Source organism: Suncus etruscus, chromosome 1 (genome assembly GCF_024139225.1).
Source record: "Suncus etruscus isolate mSunEtr1 chromosome 1, mSunEtr1.pri.cur, whole genome shotgun sequence".
In the NCBI taxonomy this organism is placed as follows: Eukaryota; Metazoa; Chordata; class Mammalia; order Eulipotyphla; family Soricidae; genus Suncus; species Suncus etruscus.
The window spans coordinates 155,911,343-155,938,894 of record NC_064848.1 but is presented as its reverse complement, the minus strand read 5'-3'; the positions used below and the strand labels follow the sequence as shown (position 1 = coordinate 155,938,894).

Sequence of the window (27,552 nt, the reverse complement as noted above, 5' to 3'; positions counted from 1 at the left end):
AACAATAAATAAGCTCACCAAAGACTAAAATTCCAAGTCTAATTACTAGTTAACAGAATTTTAATGAAGCAGAGCATTAGGGTAGCCTCTGGGGTTTTACCCTGTCTTGAACCCTGTTCTACTGGGCAGTCCAGAGTACTAGCCTATAATTAAATGAAGTAATGAATAATGTGAGTAATCACTCAGTTCTGTGCCTGGTAATAGCACTTTCTCACAATGAAGTCTCACAGAATTAAGATTCTTCCCGTCTGCTACATGGGACGCACTTTCTTCCTGGGGTTAATATCACATAAATTATTGTAGAATATTACATAGTTTTCTCAAAAAGTGACCATATCTCTTTCCTCTGAGAGCCCCTAATCAGGCACTAGATAGTGTCCTCTTGTCCCTCTCCCTAAGTATAATCTTGCTATGATGTAAAATTCTTACCCCCCAAAAGATCATGATTTAGCTTTCTAGAACTTGCAGAACACTGACCTGTGGGTGGGGTGACACTTCAATTTCAGGTGAAAGTGGAGGACTGACCTGTGTATTTATGGAGGTTTAGCAGCATCTGACTTTTATCACTGAAAATCATATATTTTTTTGCCACAACTGTATTTGATACCCAGTTGTGACAAAAAATTCTCCTGATACTGCCAGTGTATCCTTCATTGTAAAGCTGCCTTCATTTGAGAATCACTGTTACAGATCAATTAACCTGTGGTTTTTCTGATGCCAGGGATCAAATACCCACATATAGTATGCAAGGCAAACAACTCTACAAATAAACTACATTTCTGACTCAAATTCACTTGGTGACAGTGAGTCATTCCACAAATTACTTGAGACTGGGTCCACAAATATCCATGTCAACTTCCTCCCACCTAGAAAAAAACAAAAAGAAATAAAAGGAAATTTTGAATTTTTGAACTTAGGATTCTAGAATGTTTTCTCTGAAAACTGAGTTTTCTAAAACATTTCTGTAACATTTAATGCAAACATTCCCCATTATTGATGGCGAACAAAGGACTATAGCCAAATAAAAAGTACAGGTAAATGAAGCTTATCCATGTAGGGGTGAAGCAAAGGAAGATTTGATGCTTCCTGAAGAGTAAGATCTTAAATTTATCCCTGAAGCATAAAATTAGAAAACTAGATAGACTGATAAAAGTTTCCATGACTTAAATAACATCTATGTGCTACATTTCCTATTTTCAATATATCCTTTTTTCTTCCAGCCTCTGTCATTGAACTTACACTCGATATCTCTACCAGGGCTTTGTATCAGCACCTTAAACTCAACATGATCTTAACTGAACTGATTTTCTCTTCTACACCTGATCTTTCCCTAGAATCTCAGTAAATGGCTTATCAATACTGCTTATGCCCAAACTTAGAAGCCATCTTTGGTTCTTCTATTACCTTACCTTCCAGGTCCAACAGTCATACTGGCTCTACTTCCAAAATAAACCCCTCACTGTCCTCTTTTTTCTATCATTCATTATTATTATTTTTTTTTTTTAGTTTTTGGATCTACCCAGCAATGCTTAGGGACTATTCTTGGCTCTACACTCAGAAATTACTGGAAGTGCTCGGGGTAGCATATGGGATGCCAGGTTATGAACCTTAGTTGGACACATTCAGGGCAAGCACTTTAACAGCTGTACTATTTCTTCAAACCTCTGTGTGTTCTTTTCTCTAGTTGCATTCTGCTATCAGAAATTGAACAGCCTTTATTTTTTCCTGACTAGTTCTCTCCACTTTCCTATATCAAAGTGTCTTAACTTTACACTATTGACATTTTGGACTGAGTAATTTGTTGGGGTGTAGGAGTATCTTGTTCACTATAGGTTGTTTTGGTTTCTATATATTAAGAGTCATCAGTACTTGCTCAAATTTTAACTGAAAAATATGTTCCAGATATTGCTGAATGTCTCCTACGGTAAAAGTCTCCAGTCAAGAATCAATGTTTCGGGGCCGGGTGGTGGCACTAAAGGTAAGGTGACTGCCTTGCCTGCGCTAGCCTTGGACGGACCTCGGTTCGATCCCCCGGTGTCCCATATGGTCCCCCAAGCCAGGAGCGACTTCTGAGCACATAGCCAGGAGTAACTCCTGAGCGTCAAATGGGTGTGGCCCAAAAACCAAAAAAAAAAAAAAAAAAAAAAAGAATCAATGTTTCTGTACAGCCACTGTTTTAACAACTCAAATCTCAGTTCAATTGTTGCCTAACCTGCAAGGCCTTCATAACCATAAAGAATCTTTATTTCAGGACCCGGAGAGATAGCACAGTGGTGTTTGCCTTGCAAGCAGCTGATCCAGGACCTAAGGTGGTTGGTTCAAATCCCAGTGTCCCATATGGTCCCCCGTGCCTGCCAGGAGCTATTTCTGAGCAGACAGCCAGGAGTAACCCCTGAGCAACACCAGGTGTGGCCCAAAAACCAAAAAAAAAAAAAAAAAAAAAAGCTAAGAATCTTTATTTCAATATCACCACTCTCTATCGTATTATTTATTCCTTTTTTAGGATGAAACATAGTATAAAATTGTTTGGCCTGGTCATTTTTCTCTTTACAGAATATTGCTAGTACCGTCTGTCTTGTTCACAACAATAACCTATGTGCTAGAAAAAGAGCCATAAAGAGTAGATACTTAAAAATAGTCTGGTGGTGGGGCCGGAGAGATAGCATGGAGGTAAAGCGTTTGCCTTTCATGCATAAGGTCATCGGTTCGAATCCCAGCGTCCCATATGGTCCCCCGTGCCTGCCAGGAGCAATTTCTGAGCATGAAGCCAGGAGTAGCCCCTGAGCACTGCCGGGTGTGACCCAAAAAAATCACACACACACACAAAAAATAGTCTGGTGGAAGGGTGAGAGAGACAGTACAGTGGGTAAGGTGCTTGCTCTGTACACAGCTGACCCTTGTTTGAATACTCAGCACCATCAACCCAAGCAACCTCAGCACCTCAACCTAAGCATCACGAAGAGTGATCCGTAGGATAGATCAGAGCCAGGAATAAATCCTGACAACTTTCAGGTATGACTGCAAAAAAAAAAAAAATTACATATCTGTTCCCTCAAACTTCAGGTCAGGGACCAGAGTCATATAGTATAGCAGGAAAAATTCTTGCTTTACATGCAACCGACCTGGGTTTGATTCCTAGCAATCTCATACAGTCCACTGTGCCTACCAGGAGTGATCCCTGAATGCAGATCCAGAAGTCACAGCCCTATGAGCCCCCCAAAACAAACAAACCCTCTCGGATCAGGTTACCATCTCTTTCTCTTGCTTTCCCTCCTTAGATTATCCTGAACTGTTAATTTTATTGTTTGCCTAAACTTTTCATTTTAAATAACTATCCTATATTCAAAAGCTGGAGAGATAGTGCAGCAAGTTGGGTGTTTGCCTTGCATGACCTCTGCCTAGGCTTGAACACTGGCATTCCATATAGTTCCCAGGACCCCACCCCCACCCCACATTAAAAAACTGTGTGGGAAGAACAGCATTACAATGGTTAAGTACAAAGGTAGTAAGTGCTTATTTTGATTGGGTTGACAAGCTAGAACAGTGGATAGGGCTTTTGCCTCACATGGAAGCTGACCTAGTTTTGATCCCCAGCATTCCCTACGACCCCCCCACCCCAACCACCAGGATAATTCCCGAGTGCAGATCCTGGAGAAACCCCTGAGCCTCGCTGGATTAGGCCTCCAAACAAGCAGCAACAAACTAATTGCTTATTATGAAACTAAAACAAGGCCCAATTAATGCAGGTCTGGCTTTTAAACCTCAGGTTTTCGGTATACATCTAAAAAGAATCACTACATAGGCCATGAATTAATTTGGTCCCTAGCCTAGATCTGATGTAGTGAAGGTCTTTCAGGGGCTCTAACTCCCAAACTCACCTGGTGTCGAGGTTCAAATGGCCTCTTTGTCCATCGAGCCAATCTACAGTTCTTAACACTTGCGGTGCAGCTTCAAGGGAAATCTTTCATTGAGGTCAAAGTGTTCAGGATGCAGGGCAGTCGATGCAAGCTGGCTGGGCGCCGACGAAGCAACCTGATGACTTCTTCCATTGATTTCTGAGCTGTTCTCAGAAACCAAAGATGGGGCCACCTGCTGGCTGCAATCTGGCGGGCCTCGTCCAGCCTGGGCGCTGGGCCCTTGACCCCTCAGGGCATCAGCCCTGCACCTCACCAGGCCGTTTTCACATTCGGGCGAGCCGCGGGCTTGTCACGCGCCCGCAACGGGCTCTCCACGCGGTGCAGCGACGTCTCCACCCGCCGGGACGACGCCCTGACTTGGCGCGAGGACATCTCGGTGCGCTGCGAGGACGTCTCCACGCGCTCGGAGGAGACCTCGAGCACCTGCGGGGCCCGTTTCCCCTCGCCCAGGCGCTGCGACGCCTCCACCACTTGGCGGGAAGACGTCCGCACCTGCCGGGAAGACGTCTCCACGCTGCGGGACGACGTCTCCACGCGGACCGTCGACGTCTCTCGGGAGTGGTGGGTGGTCTCCACGCGGGCCGCTTTCCTGGAGAGCTTCCCTGGAAGGGGGGAGGCCATGCTGCGCGTGCAAGGTGGCCCCCAAACACACACACACACGAGGCTCGGGCCTCGGCATGCAAGGTGGCCTGGCTCTGGGTCGTCGCGTCACAGCGGGGCAGTGGGGGCTTGACAGGAGCGTTTGACGTCAGGCGGGCACCGGGCCGAGTGAGTCATGGCGCCGTGATGATGTCTTTTGGTCTCTAGGGCCTCGACTCCGAGTCTAGGCAGACTGGCTTTTTCCTGGAAAACCACCGCCAGGCCTCAGGCTGCAGCGCAGGCCCGGCCCCGGCCCCGCCCCTCCCGCCCGTCCAGAGCCTGAGTGGGCGGAGCTAGAGCTGCTGGCCCGAAGACGGCGAGGCCGGAGTTGGGCGGGTCCTGGAAGGGGCGGAGCTAATCGCTGAAGGAGGCGGGGCCTCCTGGAGTCGCTCCGGACGGTGTCCCTCCCTGCACCCAGAATGCACTGCACCGGAAGGGGAGGCCGAGGTTTCCGCCAGTTCCCCGGCGGCCGGGGAGGTTGCTGAGCTGTGCGCTCGGTCCCAGCTCTTTCGTTTGTGATGGCCGCGGCTGTCGCTATGGAGACGGGTAAGAAGCCGAGAGTAGACGCAAGTCGAATTCTACTCTGCTTAGATAGCCCTTCCTTTTCTCCGGGAAGACCTTCCAGACCTGTTTCTCAGGATCCGAGTGTGGCCCGAGGAGGGGGAAGGACTCTTAGGGTCTTGGGAAAGGCGAAGGTGTTGGGCACCTGCCGTTTCCGCTTGCTCGCTGCTAGGGTTTCCTACTGGTTACTGTATTCAACGAGCGCTGTCGCCGATTTCAAGGAGTGGGAGAGATGGAGAGAGAGGACTGTAACCTCGTTTCGCTTGGGTTTCTACGTCTTCTATAGCTTGCGGAAATGTGAAATACCGTCGATAAACTTTTGAGTCATTCTGCCACCCAAGCTGAAGCTACTCCATTGGCATATTCTTCCGTTTCCACGGCTCTAGTCACTTGCATCTGCACCTTGACCTGATTTTACCTTCACTTTTTTTTTTATAAGTCTCTGAATAATTCTAGCGCAAGACTAAAAAGAGAAAGGCAGTTTTATAACCTTACTTGGCTAAAATTGCTACAAGTGGTAAACACCATGTTCCACGTGTTTGTTTTCTTTTAAAATTTTTAACTTTCAAGAAACTCGAACTCTCTTCCTTTAGACTTTTATGGAAGTTTTGTCACCACCGTTTAGAAAAAAAAATCACACCATATATTCAGAAATGTATTTCAGTTAGGTTTCTTCATTGTTTTCTTTCTTCAGATGGACGTTGTATTCAGTGACCTCTACTGTGAATGATTTTTTGCTATCTTCTCTCCTAGATGATGCGGGAAATCGACTTCGATTTCAGTTGGAGTTGGAATTTGTGCAATGTTTAGCTAACCCAAATTACCTGAATTGTAAGTTGCTGAGAACCTCATTTAATTGGACGGTTACATCTCACAAAAGTTGCAATTCATAATGTTTGCTTTTATACATACCCAACAGAACTACTGTTGGACGTAGTTGGGTGTATCTATAGATTTATTTATGTGCCTACAGGTATACATCAAATTCGGACGTTTTGTGTTTAAATTTTATTTTGTTGGGTATTGATGGTGGGGGTAATATATATACATATATATGTACATATATACACATATAGTATACACATATATAGAGAGTATCTTAAGTCATTGGTTTACTCTACTTTTTTTTTTTTTTATGCCTTTCAGTTCTTGCCCAAAGAGGTTACTTCAAAGACAAAGCTTTTGTTAATTATCTTAAGTATTTGCTTTACTGGAAAGAACCAGAATATGCCAAGTATCTAAAGTAAGTTTAATTTTTATAACCTAATATGTATATTCTTTATTATGCTCTAAACTGCTGGTATTTAATATGTTCTAGTTTCACACTGGAAAAAAGTGTATTTTGAGTCATTTCTTTAGATGTCTGCGGCAATCTATTCTCACTATTCCAGTTTCCACACTTACCTTTCTTTGTTTCCCTGTATTCATCTCTGCCACCTTACCAAGCTGAAGAAAGCACAGCAGTTTTCTTTTAAATCTTTTTTTAAAAAAAATTAGGGCTAGATATACTACAGGGAGGTAAGGTTCGATATGTGCTCCACACTGCATAAAGTCCCCTGAGCATCACATCACAAGGAGTGATGTGCAAATCACCCCCTGTAAATCAGTCAATAAATGCTCAGAGACTAATAGTGTGCATGCTTTGCCTGCTGAGGGCTTGAGTTCAAGCCCAGGTACGTCATTCCTGGGAGTATTGCCTGGAGTAGCCCCTGAACACCACTGTATTTAGTACTAAAACAAACAAAAAATGTAAACCACAACTGATCCCTTTCTTGTTTCCAGTCTTAAAGTGGTTTTCCTTTGCACGTGGATAAATCTCTTGTCTATTCTTGGCAAAAGTCTTATTTGCTCTGGCTTTCTTGTTCTAGTCTCATCTACTACTCACCCACCCACCCATCCTGCTTGTATTCTTCTTACTCCAGATTCGTACAGTCTGTAAATTCAATAATACAGCCATGGCCTTAAAATTGAAAAACAAAAAGTGAGTTGCTTAATAAGGTTTTCTGGAGTAGGGAACTTGATGTTAATTACTGCTCTCGATTTTTATTTTTAGGGCCTCTTCTGTACCAAGCACTGTGCTCATTTTAGAGCATACACTTCATTTATCTTTTTATTATAACACTGATAAGAAGAAAAATCCCAGCCTAGGCTGAGTGAAACAAATGACCTATTTGAGGAACTGCTTTAATATAAATTCATTTGTCTTAATATGATAGTGACTTTGCTCATCTGAAAACACACATACAAAATAATGCCATTCATCATTTATTTCATCATAACATTGATGAGGATAAAAACTTATGTGGGTCGAGTGAAACAAATCACTTGAGAACCTGCTTTATTTTGGGGTGTTTTGGGGCCATGCCCAGTGATGTTCTGGGGATACTCTTGGTTCTGCACTCAGGAATTTCTCATGGCTTTGCTCAGGAGATATGCATTACTAGGGATTGAATTGATTGGTCAGTGCAAGGCAAATGCCCAACCCACTATACTATGACTCTGGTCCTGAGAACCTGCTTTAAATTTTTTTTTTCTGTTTTCAAGAATCTTTCCAGTCTAAGAGGAAAGTGTACTGTGTATAATTTTAGTTATGTACAGATGCTTTCATTTTAAGGCTTAAATAAAATGCAAGAAATATGTACTAATGATAAGACTGTACTTTTTTTTGTTTTTTTATTTTATTATTTTTTAGTTATACCCCATGACATTCAGGTTACTCTTGGCTCTATGCTCAGAAATCAAGGCTGGCGGGCTTAGAAGACCATATGGGATACCAGGAATCGAACCTGGGTCTGCCACGTGAAAGGCAAACAACCTATCCAATGTGCTATCAGTCTGGCCCCAAGATTGTACTTTTTTAATGGTAAAAAATAAACCGCAGTTGCATATATCTTTGACTTTGGGGCAGGAAAGAACAGTACATTGGATAAGATGCATGTACCTGATCTGAGTTTGATTCCTAGTAATCCAGTAATCACCAGGAGTGATCCCAGTGTGCAAAGCCATTGCAGTGGCCCAAGGCTGCCAGGTCTGCAGGACTGGAGACTGCTGAGGCCCTAGGCTGCCAGGGCCTGGTGCTGCAAGGCTCGGGCCTGTGGGGCCTGGCTGCCAGATGGGGCCTTGTACCCACCCAGGGATGCCAATGTGTAGCAACCGCCTACCTTGGATAAAGAGAAAGAAGAGAAATGGATACCAAGTACACTTTGATGGAAATTCACTGGCCAGAGGTGATGAGGGAGGACCTGGGTACAAAGAAGAAAGATACAAAGCAGGCAGCATCTCTCTGATACTTTATCTCTGGTCCCTGGGGACCAGAATGCACTGCTCTAGTCACTATTCTAGGTCTTCCCCAACAGTCCAAGGTTTTTCTTTTATACCCGGCATGATATGGGGCCATGTCCAGGTTCAACAGTCATTACAGTGGGGGTATCCAACGGATATGCCCAAATTCAACTGCCGTACATTACTGTTAGGGGTTTATAGACTTAGCCAACCAATCACAATTAAGGTCTTATTTAAAGGTATGAACCCCTTTTATGACTGGATGGTGCTGGACTGTAAGATTACAGACTGTAAGCCCTGAGCACCGATGGGTGTGCCGCCCCAAAAAAGAATAAAGAAAACGTCTTTGGTTTTTTTTTTTTTCCTAAACAAGCACTTTATCTAAATTACTTTATCTAAATTACTTCTAATCTGTTCCCAGTATCCATGAATCCCATATCCTTTTTGTCCTTCTAGTCTCCTTAGTACCCTTACTGATTCTTTATAAACGGCCACTTATTCATGTAATACTTCAGTGATTTTCTTCTATGTTGGATTTTATGTAGGTTCAGACTTACTATTAGAATTAGATAGACATCATATTACCATATTTGCTGGCGTGTAAGACGACCCCCTAATTTTGCAGTTAAAACATAGGTTTAGAGGTTTAGGCCTATATTCGCTGTATCAGACAGAAAGTTCCTGTGCTGCAACTGTGCACCACAGTGAGCCAATCACAAGCAAAGGTTCAAAGGTTATACTGTTATAGACGTCCTCTCTGACGCTGGCCAATCTGAGCAGGCTTTTTACAGTGTAGATTGGGGTCCAGAACATTGTCTAATTTGCATGCATAAAAAGCCTGCTTGGATTGGCTGAGTTAGAGAGGCGGTCCGAGCAGCCTTGCAGTGATTGGTGCAGGATCGAGTTGGAAAATTCGTTTCGCGGCAATATTCAGACAATTTTCAATTAATTGCATATTGAAACATTTTTTTGGGATATACTTGGCGTATAAGACGACCCCCGATTTTTGGTTGACTTTTTTTTTCTTTCAAAGGTCGTCTTATACACCGGAAAATACGGTAGTTGCAAAACTTTAGACATTTTCTTATGCCAAACTGTTCATAATATTTATAGTTTTCACTTTTCAATAGTCAGCATTTAAAAAATGGAAGATTATATTTGATCAGATTTTCAATTACTTTTTAAAATGTGCAAAATCTGTTCATCATTCTCCCAATGATTGGCAAAGATGAGAAGCAGCTGCCTTTTTCAGATATTTATCACTTGGCCTCTCTATTGCTCAATTCAGGACTAGCTGGCTTAATTGTTAGATGCTAGAAAGTTCTTATTTTGTTGTGTAATAACACTTCTCCAAGTAGCCTCAACTCCTGTTCCCAGTTGTGTTTTGGGCATGGGGGATGGTTTGGATCATCTAGTAATAGTCAGGGCTATTCCTGAATCTGTTCAGTAATGACCCCTGGCAGTGCTATGGGGACCATTGTGGTCTTAGGGATTGAACCTAGTTGGCAGCATGTAAGTACACTATCTTCTGTATTCTCTGTTGCCCATTTTTTTGTTCCTGAATTAAATCAAAAGTTGTTCTGGTCTCCATGAGGCAAATGTCTGCATCTGCCTTGTAGTTATTTAAATTTAAGAGGTTGCAAATAAACCCCTGTGAGCATTTCATTTGGTATTTAGTTTTCATTTTTCAATAGTCAACATTTAGAGAATAGAAAATTGTATATAATCAGATTTCCAACTACTCTTTAAAATGTGGAAAATCTGGCCACTCCAGGACAGTCTTCCTTTTCTGAACGACTGGCTAGAATTGAGGAGCAGTTGCTATTCTAGACATTCCACCACTTAATCTGCTTCACTAATAGCCAGTAACTATAACAGTAATTCTATTTCATACCTACCTTTACCCATGTCTTAGTTTCTCTTTGGATATTTTTGCAATTTTTCTCTACCCTATTCAAGTGAACAATTCTACTTTCTATATTTATTTCTATAACTGCTCTAAAGTATGTTCTCTTTTTGTGTTTTTATACTTTTGTAGAATATGAATGGAAGGCCAGAGGTATGGCTCAAAGGGTAGAATAGGCCTGTGGAGGCCCAGCACAAGTCCAAATACAGAACTTCTTTTTTGGTATCATAGGAGCTTGTTTTAAATGTAGAGCTTGGGCACTACTCAGATCTAATCATTATCTGTGATTTAGGTGATTCATGGGCATATTAAAGTTTGAAAAGGATGAAGATAGTTTACTGTCCTAAGCTTTAGTCATTGAATATCACTTGCCTGGCCTTGGTTGCTGTGTATTCCTATAGGATCTTGTTTATTTTGTTTTGTTTTTTGGGCCACCCTGCAGTGCTTAGGGTTTGCCTTCAGGAATCACTTCTGGTAGGCTTTGGGGACATTATGGGATGTCAATGAGTCAACTGTGTGCAAAGCCAGTGCCTACCTACTATGCTATCACTCCAGTCCCATGATCCTGTTTGTTTTTTATGAATTCACATTTCCTATCTTTTTTTAATTTGAAAGTAATTTTACTCACACATGTTAGAAAATAGTAAAAATAATTCCTTTATTTTCTTCACCCATGTGAACATTTTATGAGTACAGTATTATCAAAATAGAACATTGATGTTGAGTTATGTTTTGCCAACTGTCAAAGCAATAACCATGCTGGTACAGTTAACCATTATCTTCATACATTGTATTTTATCATTCTATCATCTTAAGTCTCCTTTAATCTTACTTTTTTTTCTCATATCTGTGATATATAAGTGGTCACCTTGGTATATAATAGGAGTCATAGAAAGTCAGTTCTAAGACTTATGATGTCAAATTTTTGTGGTGTTACTTGTTAATGTATTTCAATATTTTTCTCTTTTCATCTATGTCTTGTGAGGGAATATAGACTACGTTATGTCTTATTCATGGCATTTGTTTGTTTTGGGGTTATCATCTGTGGTACTCAGCTTCTTGGGCTATCTATCCTCTGGCCCCATGTCATAATTTGCCTCACTAATTCTAGTATGTATTGAAGATACGAAAATTTTTTCCTGAGATTCTTTCATACAGATCACTTTATTAGTTGAAATTCGATTCTAAGGAACATATCTGTGCTCCCTATTTACTTATTTAATGATATCAATATAGGCACTTAGGTTTCTTTTTTGTTTTGGGGCCACACCTATTGGTGCTCAGGGGTTACTCCTGGCAAGAAGCCATATGGGATGGATTGAACTTACATCAGCCACATGCAAGGCAAATGCCTTGTCTGCTGTTCATTTATCATTTTGCTTTTATGCCATTTTTGGCCTTTGAGCCCCCTTTCATATTGAAAGTGTTTTTGTTATATTTTCGTAATTTTTTTTTTTTTTGCTGGTGCTTCAGTCTCTGCTTTTATTTTCTCTTAACTGCCTTTTTGGGGGGCATGGGGGTCACACCTGGCTCTACACTCAGAAATCGCTCCTGGCAAGCTCAGGGGACCATATGGGATGCTGGGATTTGAACCACCGTCCTTCTGCATGCAAGGCAAACGCTCTACCGCTGTGCTATCTCTCCCCCTTCTCTTAGCTGTAGAACCAGCCATTTTTCCAAATAACTCTGGGGAAAGCACCCAGGGTTGGTTCTTAATGTGCTCATTGATACCAGTATTATTGCTTCTATAATCTCAGCACACAGTTTAGGAATTTTGTGGAAATATCTATTTCTTAATCTGCTTCTTTATGTTAAAAGCTATTCAAGAATTTCCAATTCAGGAGCTGGAATAATATAGTAGGGCATTTTTGCCTTTCATGCAGACAACCTGGGATGGACCTAGGTTCAATCCCTGGCATCCCATGGCCCTGGAGCCTGCCAGTAGTAATTTCTGAGTACAGAGCCAGGAGAAAACCCTGAGCACCACTGGATGTAGCCCAAAAATAACTAAAAAAAAAAAGTTTCCAATTCATGCCCAATAACCTAAGCTTACTTTCTAGCTTACTACTTTATCTGGGATTCCTTCTTTTTTGATAACCTAAAACTTGGTAATCTTTGATACAATATACTTATGTATGTCTGCTCAGTCTTAGACTATACATACTTTTAGAATTACTGTATTTGCACTGAAAATGACTTAGCTTTTTTCTTGTTTATAGATCATAATCCCTGCTTGTGACATACTCTGCTTAAGACATACTTCTGGTCCATGCTGCACAATGCTTGGTGTGGGCCATATATAAAGCAAATACTTTACCTACTGTACTCTTTGGCCTGTCTGACTTTTTACCATTATTGATAGGAAACTAATAGTTTTTAATTAAATGCATGATTTTGCTTTTGTTTTTGTAACACACTCAACAGTGTTCAGGGGTTACTCTTGGCTCTGCACTCAGGCAATTACTCCTGGTGGACTTGGGGAACCGAGCACATGGGATGCAGGGATTGAACCTGATGTGCAAAGCAGGCTGCAGTCTACCTACTGTACTACTTCTCAAGTCCATAAATGCATAATCTTGAAAAGAAAATCTTCATATTTCTCTCCCTGGAACCCAGTATTATTTGCCACCAAACGTTACTGTGCTTAACAACTGCTGTGTGATCTTTGGAAAGTTATCTTTTTTGGGGGCTATACCCAGTGGTGCTCAGGGGTTACTTTTGGCTCTGCGCTCAGAAATCACTCCTGGCAGACTTGGGGGACCAAGTGTTGAACTTGTTTTCATTAGTATTTAACACAGTGAAACACCAGTGTTGGGTGTTGAACCCTGGTCTGCCGCATGCATTCACGCCAGCCCCCTAGTCCCCATCTTTTGAACTTGTTTTCTCATTTAGAAAATTTTACATAATGCTATCTTTTGATGCCTAAGCTGGAAAAAAAAAAAGTACTAATAAGGCAAAGTGTACTAATATAAAAATGTTGGACTGCAAGATAATTGGTGACTGGAATAGAGCTTGGCTTTTTTGGCTTACATTATGTCAATCACTAATTTATAAACTCAAACCCAGGTATCCTCAGTGTTTACACATGTTAGAACTGCTCCAATATGAACATTTCCGCAAAGAACTGGTGAATGCTCAGTGTGCGAAATTTATTGATGAGCAGCAAATTCTGCACTGGCAGCACTATTCTCGGAAGAGGATGCGCCTTCAGCAAGCCCTGGCAGAACAGCAACAGCAAAATAACACGTCAGGAAAATGAAAAGCTGGACCCAGAACACGCTCTTAAGCAAATGTATATATGACTTGTACAGAGAAGACTTTTCCCACTTTTTATTGTGAAAGCATCTAGAACCTTTAGCGTGCGGTTTAAGTCAATGAACTTTTTTGTTAATTGTTAAATCAGAATTGTTCTTTGATTTACCTTGAATTTGTTTTCATTAGTATTTAACCCAGTGAAACACCAGTGTTGGGGGATTTACATCAGGATGGAGTAGAGTACATCCAACAAACACACTAAACTTTCTGAGTTTAGCTTGTTCTTGATGTAAATGAAACTTAAGGAAAATATGTCTCAGAATTTTTCTGCCCTTCTTTTAGTATCAACAACACCATCTCCTTGTCTTATCTAAAGAATGAGAAAACAGAGACCCTTTAAAATCAGTAGGAACTGCCAGAAAGGAAGACAGACCTTTGCTAGAGAGCTAAAGGAATAATATTTGTTGTGTCTTGATCTAATGTTTGAAGTTAGGGAGGAGCTAGAAGATTAACTAATGGAACTCTTGACCTTAGACTAGAAGAGCCATAAATACCTGTGGTTAGTTTAGATTCTAATATTAACTTTGTAGATAACTACAAACCTGACAGTCACTTAATTGCATTCTCATTTTATTTTCAGAATAGTTCTGTTTATAAAGGAGAAAACCGGTTTAGACAGGTTACAAGTCTTGCCTACAGTTGCACTGCTAGTAAGTGGTAGGTAAGCTGCATGTTCTTCCTAATCACTGGGTTATGTAGTCTCCAACCTATTTGGCATACACATCCTTGATAGTAAAAGCACATTCAGAAATCTATGAAAGTTAGGACAGTGCACAATGGACTTGAATATTCTTTGCAATCAGGCAGTAACCCCTTCAGATATTGAAAACTATCTATTGCACTGTTAAGGCGACTTTTAGCATTTCTGTTAACCCCAGTAAACATTCCCTTGCATCATTACTGCCCTTTTTTAAAATGTCATATCTAAAAGTATCCATAAAGTACAAGTAAACAGGGTCTATAAGGACTTTAATAGCAATGTTTAGCCATATGCCATTTTCACATTATTAATATGAATTCAAAAGGAAATCAAGACAATTGTCATCAATTATTCATCTTCAGAGAACAACATTTCCACGAGGTTGGCCTGAAGACACTCGGATTCTACCAGTTTCTGAGGCTATAAGAAAAGAACAGTCAAATCTTAACTCACAGTATAGTATATCATTAGGAACAGTCAGTTCTGCCTTGATGACTCAAATCTTGAGACAAAGTAACCATAATAATTGGATGTTACCAACAAGCAATAACAAGTTTTATGAAATAGTTCAGATATTCACTGTAGGATGAATCAGGAAAATGCTTTGTTCCAAATACTAAATCAGGAAAACAGAAAGCTCTCTATCACACTCTTAACCTCCACTTTTTTTGGGGAGGGGAGAGGGGGGTTTTGGGTCACACTTGGCAGCGCTCAGGGGTTACTCCTGGCTCTACGCTCAGAAATCGTTCCTGTCAGGCTCGGGGGACCATATGGGATGCCGGGATTCGAACCACCGTCCTTCTGCATGCAAGGCATACCTCCATGCTATCTCTCAGACCCCATAACCTCTACTTTTTAATTTTACAATCCCTTAACGATGACTAGAACGAGTGCCCTCCTTTTCTCACTCAAGAGTTATGGATTATATAGAAAACAAAGGGTATCAGTGTTTCTCGATCAGTTTTTTTTTTTTTTTTTTAAACTTTGGGTCATACCCGGTGACACTCAGGGGTTAGCTTGTCTAGCTTGGGGGACCATATGGGACGCCGGGGATGGAACCCAGTTCTGTCCTGGGTCAGTTGCGTGCAAGGCAAATGCCCTACCACTGAGCCATCGCTCCAGCCCCTATTGATCAGTTTTTAAATTATATAAAAATAGCTTAACTACAAGTAGTCTTTTTTTTTTTTTTTTTTTTTTGGTTTTTGGGCCACACCCAGCGGTGCTCAGGGGTGACTCCTGGCTGTCTGCTCAGAAATAGCTCCTGGCAGGCACGGGGGACCATATGGGACACCAGGATTCGAACCAACCACCTTTGGTCCTGCTTGCAAGGCAAATGCCGCTTGCAATCTCTCCGGGCCCACAAGTAGACTCTTAAATTGCAAAAGACTAGCTTTATGAGGCCAGAGCGATAGTACAGCTGAGCTGGTAGGGCACTTGCTTTGCATGCAGCCAAGCCAGATTTGATCCTTGGCATCATATATGATCCAACTAGCACTACCAGAAGTGATCTGAACAAAGTTATGAGTAAGCCATGAGTATCATCAGATACCTGTGTTCCCTCCATCAAGTCTTCTCCACAAAAGGAAGGTCTTTTTTAAAAAGCACAGACTAAAACCTAGTATTTTATATTTTGGCATTACTGAGTTTATTGGGATGGGCAATAAAGACAGGTTGTAGGTTTTTTAATGCACTCCAGATATCAGTATGATATGCCGAATGGAGTATCAAGATCTTTTCAAAGTTAAGTTCAAAACAAGCCAAAGGAGTTTGGTATCTAAAATAGCCTGGACACAATTATGGATACTTACTGTTCCATTTTTAAGTAGTGTAGGTATTGCAGTTATTTTCAGTTTTTTTCTAAAGTCATTATCTGGATCTTTCCAACTATTTTACAGAGAAAAAAAATGGTCAGGAAAAATATTTACAGAGTTTCACACAGTTTGATTAATAATATATTTAGTTTTAGTCTTTCATTGCATTTGGTAGACATTTTTATAAAAAGTAAGGAATGACATGTACTACCCAATGCAAAGTTTAAAGTATGCTGACATAAAATGTGGAAACAAGTTTCAAAGTAATCCTTTGCCAATTTCTCTCGCCTTTAATACAAATAGGCTGGACATTTAAAATTTAAGTAATGTAGTTAATAGCATTTGATTGTATGGCATTACTAGTTTCACCATAAAAACTGACTCTGTGTATCCCTTAGGACATAGGTCCTTCCCACCCAAGTTTTCACTGTCCAGTCCATGTCTGGAAAAGGAGTATATATGTTGCCACTTACTAAGGTCTCTCTCCAACTTGGCAGTGGATGAACACACGTCCTTCTTTAATATGCTTCAGCCCCTCTCGAATCACTGGGTCAGCTTTAAAAATAAAGATTGATACATAATTATCAACTCTAAAATCAACCATCAGATAAATACCGATAAAGTGCCTCAGACTTCATAAACACTGACTAATCTGCGGCTAACAAAGGTCAAGGAATCAGACCCTGATTTGTCCCCAAGCCAGTGGACCCAGAAGTAATGGCGAACATATTTGCTGACTTATCGAAAAGAAACCAAAGTCACGTTTCTTGTAGGACAATCACGGGGGGGATGAAAAGTTGAAGAACGAATCCCAACATCTGTGTCGCCAAGGCGCATTCTTGGCGGGGCGGGGGCAAAGTGAACAGGACAGAGGGAAAGGTTGAGGGACGCTAGAAGACATTCGGTTCTAGAAGCGAGACCCCAGTCCCGGTGGCATCGCCGCCGGAAGCCTGCCTGCCTGCCTGCGTCCTGCCGCCAGTCCCGCCGGGCAGCGGCCCAGAGCGGACGCCCAGGCTCACCCAGCTCGCAGTCGGGGCACCAGCTCTTCCCTTCGGCGTCCTTGGAGCCGGTGAAGTAGGCGAAGATGGTCTTGCCCCGGTGCTGCTCCACGGCCTTGCCGAACTCCTCGAAGCCCAGCACGCTCACCTCCTCGAACGCCGCCATGGGTTCCGGCTGGGACGGGGCTGGGACGGGGCTGGGACGGGGCCGGGGCGAGTGAGCTCCGGGCGCGGCCCGCGGGGCTCGAGGGGCGGAGCGAGGCGGGCGCGGGGTGGGTCAGGAACTGGGAGGGGCCGAGGAGCCTGCGGGAGCCCTGAGGCTGCCGCGGCCTCTAACAGACAAAGCATTCTTTCCTTTTGTTTCCCCGTCCAACCGCAAACTCCTGACCTCCTTTCCTCGCCTTGGACCCCCCCACCTACCCCCCCCACCCCCGAGCACAGCGGCTGCGAGACGCGTCGCCCGGCAGCAGCCGCCGCTCCCTCCCCGAGCGGCTCCCGGGACGCCCTGCGCGCGCCTGTTGCCATGGCGACGGGCGAGCGCCCGGAAGTGAGGCCTAGTCGGGAGGGTCCGCGCCGGCTTCTGGCTTCGCGAGCCTCGCCCCAGGCAGGTGGGCTCGCGCCGCGCCCGGGGGGATTCTGGGAAACTCCTCCCGAGCCGGGGGCCTGGGCAGGGGAAGCCCGGAGCGGGCGGGCTCGGCGGCCCCGCGGTCCCCGTCGTGCGCCTCGACCCCGCCCACGCGCTCGGGGGTCGCGGGCTGGGGGCGGCGTCCGTCCGGCCGCGGGGCCGGCGCGGAGTGCGTGAGCGCGTGGGCGGCGGCGCGGACGGTCGGGCCGCCTGAGCGCGGGGTCCGAGGCCCAGCTATGCCGGGCCGCGGCGCGGGGTGGCCCGGCCGGCCGGGCCGGGGCGAGGGCGGCCGCGGAACGCGCGGCCGGGCTCGGGCGTCGTGGCGGGAGACGCGCGGCGGGAGGGCGGAGAAGCCGCCGCGCGGCCGGAGGCCCTGGAGGCGGGCCCCCCCAGGGGCCGTGGACGCCCGCGAGGCCTCGGGGCTGCCCGGCGGCGCGGGCGCCGTGTGGGTCAACGGGGCGGCGGGGCGGCCGCACGTGGTGGGGCCGGCGGGCTCCGTGTGGGTGACGGGCCCGGGAGCCGAGGCGGAGGCGCGGGCGCGGGCGGGCGGCGACGGGAAGGACCCGGCGGGCGCCGTGGGGCCCGAGAGCATCCTGGAGCTGTGGCTCAAGGTGCAGGCGCTGAGGGCCGCCTCGGGGCCCCCGCCGGGCAGCCGCGTGGAGCTCCACCCCGTGCCCACCGGGGAGGGCCCCGTGGAGCGGGGGGTGCCCGGCCGCGCGTCCTGGGTGGAGACGAACCGCGGGGGCGTCACCGGCCCCTGGGTGAAAGGACCGGCGCGGGGCCTCCCGCGGGGCGCCGGCGCGCTGCGAGCCTTGTGCGCCCGCGTGTCGGGCTTGTGCGGGCTGCAGCCCGCGGCCTGGGTGCCTCCTGTGAGAGTGCCCGGGACCTTGGAGAGCAGGGCGGAGACGGCCCCCCTGCCGCCAGCCCGGGGACAGGCCGCGGGGGCTCCGAGGATGGTGGACCAGCTAGGCTATGGGGTGGCCCCTGCCACGAGGGGGGTGCCCGGGACCCCAGGGTGGCCTGAGGCTGCGGAGGTGCCGAGGACTGGGGAGGGCGTGCTAGACAGTGGGGGTACGGCGAGTTTGTGGGAGAGAGGACAGGTAGGGCAGGTGATGGCCCAGGCGGCAGAGTGTGCAGATACCCCCGGCGTCTGGGGTAGGAGACAGGCTGCAGGACTGCCTGAGGCTGTGCAAGATGGGGTTGTCCCGGTGGGGGCCCCAGGCATGTGGTTGAGGAGACAACCTGAGGAAGAGAGAGGCATTGAGGGCATCCCGGGTCTGTGGGGCACAGGACAACCGTTAGGAGAGCCTCGTGAGGAGGCAGCGAGATATGGCGGTGACCCAGGATTCAGGGATAGGGATCAGGTTTTGTGGGTAGATACGGGCTCTGGAGGGAATCCAGGATCCTGGGACGCCGCACAGGCTGAGGAGCAGGAGAGGCCTGGGGGTGCTCCAGACCTATGGGGTGTAGAACAGACTATGAGGGCCCCTCAGGCTTTGGGGAAGGAAGTGGGCTGTGGGTCTGTGCCCGGTGTGTGGGGGACAGAACAGCCTGTGAGCATTCCCCAGGCTGTGGTGGCACCAGGAGTCATAGGACAGCAGCCGAGTTGTGATGCCATCCCAGGGCTGTGGGCCAGGCAGCCAGGTCTGGGGATTCCTGTGGCTGAGGTCATGCCTGAATCCATCCAAGAGAAGCCATGCTGTGGGAATGTCCTGAGCTCCTGGGAACAGAGGCAGGCTTTGGAAGAACAGGAGGTTCTGGTGCCTCCAACATTAGGGGCTTCTGGGCCTGTGGATCAGGAGACTGGCTGCAGAGATGCATCCTGCCTCTGCAGGAGGAGCCAGGCAGTGGGTTTGAATGAGAACTTGTCAGTGACTGGGGCGGCTGATGTGCCCATGCAAAGATGTGCGCCATCGGGGGCACCCATAGCTGTGGATCTGCCTGGACCTGGAAGGGTGCCCGAGAGGGTCCCAGCTGCTATATGGGTATCTGGTCCTATGTGCCAGGGAAGCAACTCTGGAGATGTATCAAATGCATGGGAAAGGGTTCATGCTGCTAGAATGCCTGTGGAAGCAGGGGCAGCTGTTTGCCCCGAAGAGCTGTGGTGTGGAGGAGAGGACACTACTGCTGGAGTTTACCCTGGATCATGGGGAAGGAGACAGGGACTTGGGGTGCCTGTGATATCTGTGGCTTCTGAAGTGCCTGGGCTTAGGACAGAACAGACTGGCTTTGGAGGTACCCCAGGTTCTTGGGTGAGGAGACAGAGTGCCAGTGTTCCTGCAACTACTGGAGTGCCTAAAGCTCCTAGGAGAACTGAACCTCTGGAGGAAGAGACAGGCACTGGGACTTTCTTAGGCATGCCAAGAAGGAGACAGACTGCAGGAGTGCCTGTGATTGCTGGGGTATCCACAGCTGATGCAGTGCTGGTTACTCCCAGGGTTCCTAGATCGATGCCAGAGACTGGCTCTGGAGGTGTCTCAAACTTGTGGGGGGAGAGGGAGATAGTAGTAGGCTCTGCAGATACCAGGTGTCCCACAAGGATGGGTATGCCCCTGACTGTTGGGGTGCGTGTGCCCATGGGGGAGAATGGTCCTGGGAGTGTCTCAAATGTATTGGGAAGTAGACAGACTATAGGCGTACCCAAGGCTGTCAGATTACATACAGGCAGAGGGTTGCCTGGGCTGGTTGGGGAGGAAGTGTTCTCTGGGAATCTCTTGGATAATGCTGGAAGACGACAGACTATTGAGATGCCTATGACGGCTGGAGTTGCCATGGATGTAGGAGTATCTACAGAAGCTGGGATGATGGAGGGTGGTCCTAGCTCTGGGGATGATTTAGACGTGTGGGGAAGGAGACTGGTGACTGAGGCTGCTGCTGCCAATGTTCCTGGACCTGTGGTGGAGGAGTCTGGCTCTGGTGGTATTTCAGGCGCATGGCGAAGGAGGCCCAACGAATCTGTCCCTGAGGGCCCTGTGAAGGCACCTCTGACTTTGGGGGTGCTTGCTGCTGTAGGTGTTCCCATTGCAGGGCGCATGCCTGCTGCAGTGTGGGTGACTGGACCTGCAGAAAATGGTGTGGCTGAGTCAGGCCTCACTACGGTGAGGACACAGTCCACAGGAAGGGTTTCAGGAGAGGAATCTGGAGATGGAAGTGTCCTGGGGTTGTTCCGGAGGCACGAAGTTGTAGGGGTGCCTTACACCCATGGTCATGGGACCAGAATATGGAGCTGTCCAAGGTCCCAGGGGGAAGATAGAGCATATGAGAATGTGCCAAGAATTGTAGAGTCAACAATAACTATGGAGGTGCCAGAAACTCTGACAACACATTCAGATTCCAGAGGGGAAACAGGAATTAGCCATTTCCGAGAGCAGGATAGGAGGACACAGGCTAGAGTATCTGGATTCAGGGTGAGGGGGAGCAACTTGGGAGCAAATTGTGGGGGGGAGGACAGATTGAGAGAGTTGTTCCAGAAGTAGGTGAGGAGAATTGCTGGGATCCTGGGACTCGGGGGTATCAGGTTTGAGGAGAGATTTATCCTGGGCTTGTGGATGTAGGGGTGTCTTGAAAGAAAGGAGAATGATATTTGTAGGAAATTGCTCCAGCTTTGTAGAGTAACAAATTGGAAGGCTCCTTGAAGTACTGGGGGAAAAGGCAGGTTAAAAGGAGAATAATGTCCCAGGAATTTGAAGAGGGATAGTTTGCAGATGGATGTTCCTAAATTTGTGTATTTTTTGTGTGTTTGTGTGTGTATGTGTTGTCACTTAAGAACCCTGGAAACTTGGGATCATCCTGTATTTTTCCTAATGGAGAATAAATTATTAGACCTTTGTCATCTAAGGAGAAGTGCTGATCATTTAAAAGTTGCAAAAGCCCTGGGTCCAACATCAGGGTTATTCATTTGACTGCTCTGGCCCCATGAACTTTGGGATGCCAAGCCAATTGGGATTTGCCTCGTTCATGTGCCTCCTCAGATCTTCATTTTTAACCATGTCTCTACAGCTTTAGAGATAAATAGTCTTGGACAATTGCCTTTTTATTCTTATAGCTGAATCTGCCTAATCAGGCTAGTCTGTAAACCTTGGGTTTATTCCAAAGCTTAACTAAGGATGTCTTTTTTAAAAACAATTTTCTCAGTTGACTTATAGGAAATTTAAAGGAACCAGTTCTCCACTGTGTTTAAAATTACTTTATGGAAAATCAGCTTAATTCAACTGTTGAGTTCAGTTGCCTACTCTGTTCAAAGCACAATTCTGTGGGAAATATCAGAGAAGAGCAAGACAAGGCCCTTAACCTCAAGGAACCTTGTCTAGCTAGGAAGATGAGACATAAACTGAAATAGGTAAATAATGTGATTAAGTGTGATAAGCTTATCAAGAAAAAGTTTTAAAAGAAGCATTAAGTAGAGTGATATGTACAATTTTTTAAAGCTTTTGTGTAACATCTTGAAATGCTCAGGACTCAGAATCAAACTCCTGGCAGTGCTCAGGGAACCTCATGGGGTGCAAGGAATTGAACGTGGGTCAGCTGTGTGCAAAGCAAACACCCTACCTACTGTATTATCTTTCTGACCCAAAATTCTTAACAGCTTATAAAATACCTTTATATTTCTCTCACAGTTGGGAGGATAAAAGGGAGATCAAATATTTATAGAAATAGTTTCTAGTTAACAGCAAATGTTGGCAGAAATGTAGGTACTCTGATTCTGTGCTTACATATAGATTCATTCAGAGTTGTTATTTTGAGCTAGCAAAAATATATGACATGATTGCTTTTTAAATATTGGCTAGAATAATCTAAAAACTGCCTTGCTGTAAAGTACTAATTTACCATAACAGAGCGCTGTTTGGGGGATAATAGCAGGAAACTTTGAGTTAGAAATTTGGAATGAAAACCATTCAAAAGGGGCCGGCGAGGTGGCGCTAGAGGTAAGGTGTCTGCCTTGCAAGCGCTAGCCAAGGAAAGAACCACGGTTCGATCCCCCGGTGTCCCATATGGTCCCCCCAAGCCAGGGGCAATTTCTGAGCGCGTAGCCAGGAGTAACCCCTGAGCATCTAAGGGGTGTGGCCCAAAAAAAAAAAACCAAAAAAAAAAAAAAAACCATTCAAAAGGTTATTAAGATAGCGTTTCCTCTTCTACTCGAAAGTAGAATTATAAAAGTAGTTGCATTTTTTTTTTTTTTTTTTTTTTTTTTTTTTTGGTTTTTGGGCCACAGCCAGTAACGCTCAGGGGTTACTCCTGGCTATGCGCTTAGAAGTCGCTCCTGGCTTGGGGGACCATATGGGACACTGGGGGATTGAACCGCGGTCCGTCCAAGGCTAGCGCAGGCAAGGCAGGCACCTTACCTTTAGCGCCACCGCCCGGCCCAAGTAGTTGCATTTGTATATGGAAGAAACTAATTTCAGTCCTTAAACATTTGCTCTAAATTTAGTATGAGATTGTAGCTTATTATGAGTATGCCATTGTGTTTTTTTTTCTTTCCCTTTGTTTGAAAAACTTGGTCTAAAAGTAGTTTGCCTTCCTTTTAGACATGCTTTTAGAGAAGAACTGTTGGCTGATGACTGCACTTTCATTGTTTTGCACTTTTTGACACAATGGGACCGGGTAGATCATCTTCAACCTGCGTTCCTCTAACATCTAATGTCCAACCAGATGGGATGTGTGACTTCAAGAGACTACAGACCCAGGTAGTTTTTCATTTTCTTCAGATTTTTATTATGAATCATCTCAAGGTTCAAAGAACAATAATCTCTTAAATCACCTTGCAAAGTTAACAGTTGTGAATAACGTTCTTTTTTAAATCTGTCATGTCTCTGAAAGTTTTATAGGACATTCCTAAAGTAAGTTGCAATAATTATGACCCTCGTTTCTAAATATTTTAGAATACTTCCCCTAAATTAATCTCTCCCCCTTGACATATTACCTTTATCAACTAAGAAAATGAACAGAAGATTTCTTCATATCAGTAATCATTCAGTTCACCTGAAATGTTTTCTCCCTTCAACATTATATTATGAAACGTAAAAAAATATAGCAAGGCTGGTTTTTCAAGGTACCTGGTTCCATTATTATTTTCCTGTGTTTGTCTCGTAAATCTGAAGTCCGCTCCTCAAGAATCCTTTGACCAATTCATCTTTCTTTCTTCTGTTTTTGGGCCATACTCAGAAGTGTTCCAAGGACTTCTTTGATACTCTTGAGGCTCATACATATTATTGCATTAATCATTAGAAATTTGTTTTCACATAAATACTATTTCTAGCAGGGAGTATACCTTCTAAGTTTAAAATCATTATAAATGAAGCTGCTATGAATTATGCTTGGGGCTTACTCTAGGCTCTGCTCAGGGATTACTGTTTGCAGGCTCAAGGGATCATAGGTTGTGTCAGGGACCAAACCTAGATTGTCTGTGACAAAGGCAAACACCTTACCCACTGTATTATTTCTCCAGCCCTTTTACATATATTTTTATAAATATGTCTTAATTTGTTACGTACATACTTAGGAGTGAAATCAAAGATGGTTGTATCATTTTGCATTCCTACTGTCAATGTATGAGACCTGCTGTTGTCCACATATGTGATGACTTTTTTAAAAAAGTCCTGTATAGATGTTTGTCCATGGAGCAAGTTTATAGTAGGTTGAATTGATTACTTCTGGAATCTGACATTTTGTGGGGAGTTAGGAACTTTTTTAGTTGCTATTTGATGCTTTCTGGGTTCTTTTATAGGAGGATCCCAGTATGTTCTTAGCAAATAGTACTTTAGGCTTGGGTGATTGAAGGTTATAATCATGAGGAATAGATTCTACTTTATAGGAAAAATATCTCTTAAAACTAATAATTGTGTGGTGAAATTTTAGAAACTTGATTATAGACATACCATCTGAAAAACATGTTATTTTTCTAATGTGTGCTTGTTTCTTTAAATTTTTTTAAAACAGCTGCAGTTTAATAGGAGTGTTCCTCCACATCCAAGCAACTTGGCAATTCGATATTCTAGCCCACATGCTATTAGAATTGAAAAATTGAAGCATTCCTACAATGAGTCATCTCATTGTAAAGATTTGGATTTTAGACATGGTCTTGATCTAAGCAGTTCTGTTTCATTTTCTGTCATATCAGAAGAGAGACTTAATTATGCTGTCCACCTAGCCAAAAGAGATGTGAAACGAAGACAGTTTGAAGAACACATAAAAGAACATCATCTCAAAAGTCAACCCCAAACCTCTAAGAAATGTGGACATACTAAGCCAGTTATATCTGACCACAGGGTAGAAAGGAAGGAATCAAAGAGTCAGGAAGCCTATCAGTACAATCACCAGCCATCCAAAGTAGAGGTTTCCAGCTCAAGTGCCAAGGTATACCTATATGCTACTTATCCAGGACAGTCGGATCTTGCCCTGCCAAATCTACCAACTGCCCAGAATCCAGGACTTCAGACTCATGTTAGGATAAGTGAGCACAAAAACCTATGTGAACACAAGAGCCTGTTAGAAGTTCAAAGACTCCAGAAAGAATTGAGTAACTGTATCTGTAAAATTGAAGAATTAGCTAAAAAAGGTGAGTAAACTATTAGTTTACCTTGAAGAGATGCAATGAGAACAAGAGAGTTCAAATTCATTCCTGTAGATGCTAGAAAGATAGTATAGTCTTACATCCTTCTTACTCTGAACTACTTATGGTTCCTGAAGTACTACTATGAGTCACTCTTGAGCACTGAGCCAAAAATAGCTCTAGTTCTGCTGGATGTGACCCAGACCTTTCCCCCTCCATCAAAAAAAAAAAAAAAAAAAGTATTCCTTTGGAACCCTGCCTTCCTATCAGATTCCACTCCCTACTGTGAATTTTCCTTTTTGTCAGTATCATTTTTCTATACGTTTGCCCTGCCCTAATCCCTCTTTTCACACAAGTCCTTTTTCTATAGACTGCTCTTGGTAAAGAGACTAACTTAGGGTCCAGCCTAAGTGTTGGGAATTCTTCTGTCGAATCTTAGATATCTAGGCACCCAAATGCAAGCAGTCCTGTTTTGACAATTTTGTTGTTGTTGTTAATAAAGAGCATAGTATATATGGTAGACAGTACCATTTCTAACTTAGCTACATGTCAGGGAAGAAGGAAAGTTATGGATAGATAAATGAGCAAAAATATCCATGTAAAAAGCGTATATTATTTATGTACTGTTCTCTATAATTCTTCATTGTTCTTGATGCCCTTAAGCGTCTCTGTGGAGGAGAATATTCCACGTGAAGAACTCGCAGTCAGCAAGGGTCCATGCACAAATACAGATATAATAGGATAGATAAAAATTCTTTGATTAATATATGTCACAGGAAAAAATAAAGAAAATTTGGGCTTACCTAGGGGTGAACTACATGTTTCTGATTTTGCAGTAACTGAAAAAAATTTTGGTCATTAGCAGAATTTGCAAAGTCTAAAATATGGAACTGTATTGATAGCACAGTGGCAGGGCATTTATCTTGCACACTGCCGACCCAGGACAGACCCGGGTTCTATTCCCAGCATCCATATGGTTCCTTGAACCAGCCAGGAGTGATTTCTGAGCACAGAGCCAGGAGTGACCCCCACACACCATTGTGGCCCCAAGACCAAAAAAAATAAAATAAATTTCATCTAAGAAAATATTTAAAAAATAAAATAAAGTAGTTGTGTGAAGAAAATTAATCACATATTGAGACTGAAAAGAAATTATGGGTCTCAAAAAAAGAGATTATATGGGTCTTCATAAAAAAAAATTGTGTAACATCAGGAACATTCTACATTGAAAAATAGGATTGTAGACCAGAATAATACGTGGGTGGAGTACTTCCTTGCATGCAGCTAGCCCAGGTTAGTCCCTTATTTCACATATAGTCCCATGTTAGGACAGGAATGATCCTTGAGTACAGAGCCAGTAATGACCGCTGAGCATCGCTGGGTATGGCCTCCAAAACAAAACCAAAATAATATAAGTATTCTATCTCATTTCTTAGTGTTCATGTGTGATATGACCCTCTGACACTTCTAAAAGTCATACTCATAGAAATAAGACCTTAAGTCCCTCTGCTTTGTAGATATGAGCTAGTAAGATGATGTTTAAAGTTTGAAAAACTGTAGGGAAGAACTGGGTTGAGTGTTCTCAGATTCAATTTTTAGTTTGTCACAAATATATATATATATATATATATATATATATATATATATATACACACACACACACACACACACACACAAATTCATATTGTTATAAAGTCACAATAGGCCAGGTCTGCTTTGCATACTCAAGTTCAGATTCTGTCAGCACATGGGCCCCTAGCACTGCCACATAAATCTTGGAGAACCTTAGCACTATTGAGGTGGTCTTGGTATTTCTCAGCATCATGGGACTGAACTTCATATTCTTGATTCATGTCATTGAACCACCTGCCCTATTAGGTAGAGTGTTATTGTGAGTACCTCCTGGGTCCCTTATGTACTGCTTGGGAGCCCATTCCCCACCAGATATTACAATGGATATTTAAGAGGTAGAAGTATATGTTGAAATCTCTAGCACTGCATGATTCCCCTCTCTTCTTAAGTCACAGTGGCAGCAAAACATGAAATCTGTAAATGCCTATTTTATTGTGGACTAGAGGTAGTTTGCAGTGTTTTCTACCTTCAGTCTACTCAATATATTTGAATTTTTCAATTTTCCTTCCATAAGGCTATACTGAAAGGGTAAGGGTATAAATCTAGAGTTGAGTGCTGTGAAGATCAAATAAGAGATAGAAACAGTTGAACTCAATAGTTTCTGTGAGATGGTGTTT

General features: G+C 44.1%; 5 protein-coding genes across 5 annotated transcripts in view; 3 read left to right on the top strand and 2 right to left on the bottom strand.

Moving 5' to 3' along the window:
* Nucleotides 1-3,975: 3,975 nt before the first annotated feature.
* On the bottom strand, nucleotides 3,976-4,545 carry C1H17orf100 (chromosome 1 C17orf100 homolog). Its single transcript, XM_049782639.1, has one exon. The coding sequence runs from the start codon at nucleotides 4,536-4,538 to the stop codon at nucleotides 4,167-4,169; it is 372 nt and encodes a 123-aa protein (XP_049638596.1). The 5' UTR covers nucleotides 4,539-4,545; the 3' UTR covers nucleotides 3,976-4,166.
* Nucleotides 4,546-4,997: 452 nt separating this feature from the next.
* On the top strand, nucleotides 4,998-13,725 carry MED31 (mediator complex subunit 31). Its single transcript, XM_049782636.1, has 4 exons — nucleotides 4,998-5,102; nucleotides 5,871-5,948; nucleotides 6,264-6,360; nucleotides 13,372-13,725. The coding sequence occupies exons 1-4, from the start codon at nucleotides 5,075-5,077 to the stop codon at nucleotides 13,562-13,564; spliced, it is 396 nt and encodes a 131-aa protein (XP_049638593.1). The 5' UTR covers nucleotides 4,998-5,074; the 3' UTR covers nucleotides 13,565-13,725.
* An 847-nt stretch (nucleotides 13,726-14,572) lies between these two features.
* TXNDC17 (thioredoxin domain containing 17) lies at nucleotides 14,573-17,299 on the bottom strand. The gene is made up of 4 exons (XM_049782637.1): nucleotides 17,151-17,299; nucleotides 16,605-16,686; nucleotides 16,129-16,204; nucleotides 14,573-14,740 (listed from the first exon to the last, which is right to left on the bottom strand). Exons 1-4 carry the CDS (start codon nucleotides 17,293-17,295, stop codon nucleotides 14,669-14,671), a joined length of 375 nt encoding a protein of 124 aa, XP_049638594.1. The 5' UTR covers nucleotides 17,296-17,299; the 3' UTR covers nucleotides 14,573-14,668.
* Nucleotides 17,294-21,245, top strand: LOC126027992 (collagen alpha-1(III) chain). The gene is made up of 3 exons (XM_049787067.1): nucleotides 17,294-17,297; nucleotides 17,566-17,676; nucleotides 17,734-21,245. The coding sequence occupies exons 1-3, from the start codon at nucleotides 17,294-17,296 to the stop codon at nucleotides 21,228-21,230; spliced, it is 3,612 nt and encodes a 1,203-aa protein (XP_049643024.1). The 3' UTR covers nucleotides 21,231-21,245.
* Nucleotides 21,246-21,282: 37 nt separating this feature from the next.
* The window catches only part of KIAA0753 (KIAA0753 ortholog), a 64,085-nt gene continuing 57,815 nt past the window's right edge, over nucleotides 21,283-27,552 (top strand). Inside the window, exons 1-3 of the mRNA XM_049786964.1 lie at nucleotides 21,283-22,093; nucleotides 23,280-23,438; nucleotides 24,691-25,309. Of these exons, the coding sequence (XP_049642921.1) occupies nucleotides 23,346-23,438; nucleotides 24,691-25,309 (712 nt within the window). The 5' untranslated portion in view covers nucleotides 21,283-22,093; nucleotides 23,280-23,345. The remainder of the gene's footprint in view (nucleotides 22,094-23,279; nucleotides 23,439-24,690; nucleotides 25,310-27,552) is intronic.

Coding starts and splice junctions, on each gene's coding strand:
- C1H17orf100 (XM_049782639.1), bottom strand. CDS start 4,538: ATGGCCTCCCCCCTTCCAGGGAAGCTCTCCAGGAAAGCGGCCCGCGTG.
- LOC126027992 (XM_049787067.1), top strand. Junction 17,677..17,733: donor CGACGGGCGAGCGCCCGGAA/GTGAGGCCTAGT, acceptor GCCTCGCCCCAG/GCAGGTGGGCTCGCGCCGCG.
- MED31 (XM_049782636.1), top strand. CDS start 5,075: ATGGCCGCGGCTGTCGCTATGGAGACGG. Junction 5,103..5,870: donor GGCTGTCGCTATGGAGACGG/GTAAGAAGCCGA, acceptor CTTCTCTCCTAG/ATGATGCGGGAAATCGACTT. Junction 6,361..13,371: donor GAATATGCCAAGTATCTAAA/GTAAGTTTAATT, acceptor ACTCAAACCCAG/GTATCCTCAGTGTTTACACA.
- TXNDC17 (XM_049782637.1), bottom strand. CDS start 17,295: ATGGCGGCGTTCGAGGAGGTGAGCGTGCTGGGCTTCGAGGAGTTCGGC. Junction 16,205..16,604: donor CAAGTTGGAGAGAGACCTTA/GTAAGTGGCAAC, acceptor TCTGTAAAATAG/TTGGAAAGATCCAGATAATG. Junction 14,741..16,128: donor CACTACTTAAAAATGGAACA/GTAAGTATCCAT, acceptor CTTTTCTTATAG/CCTCAGAAACTGGTAGAATC.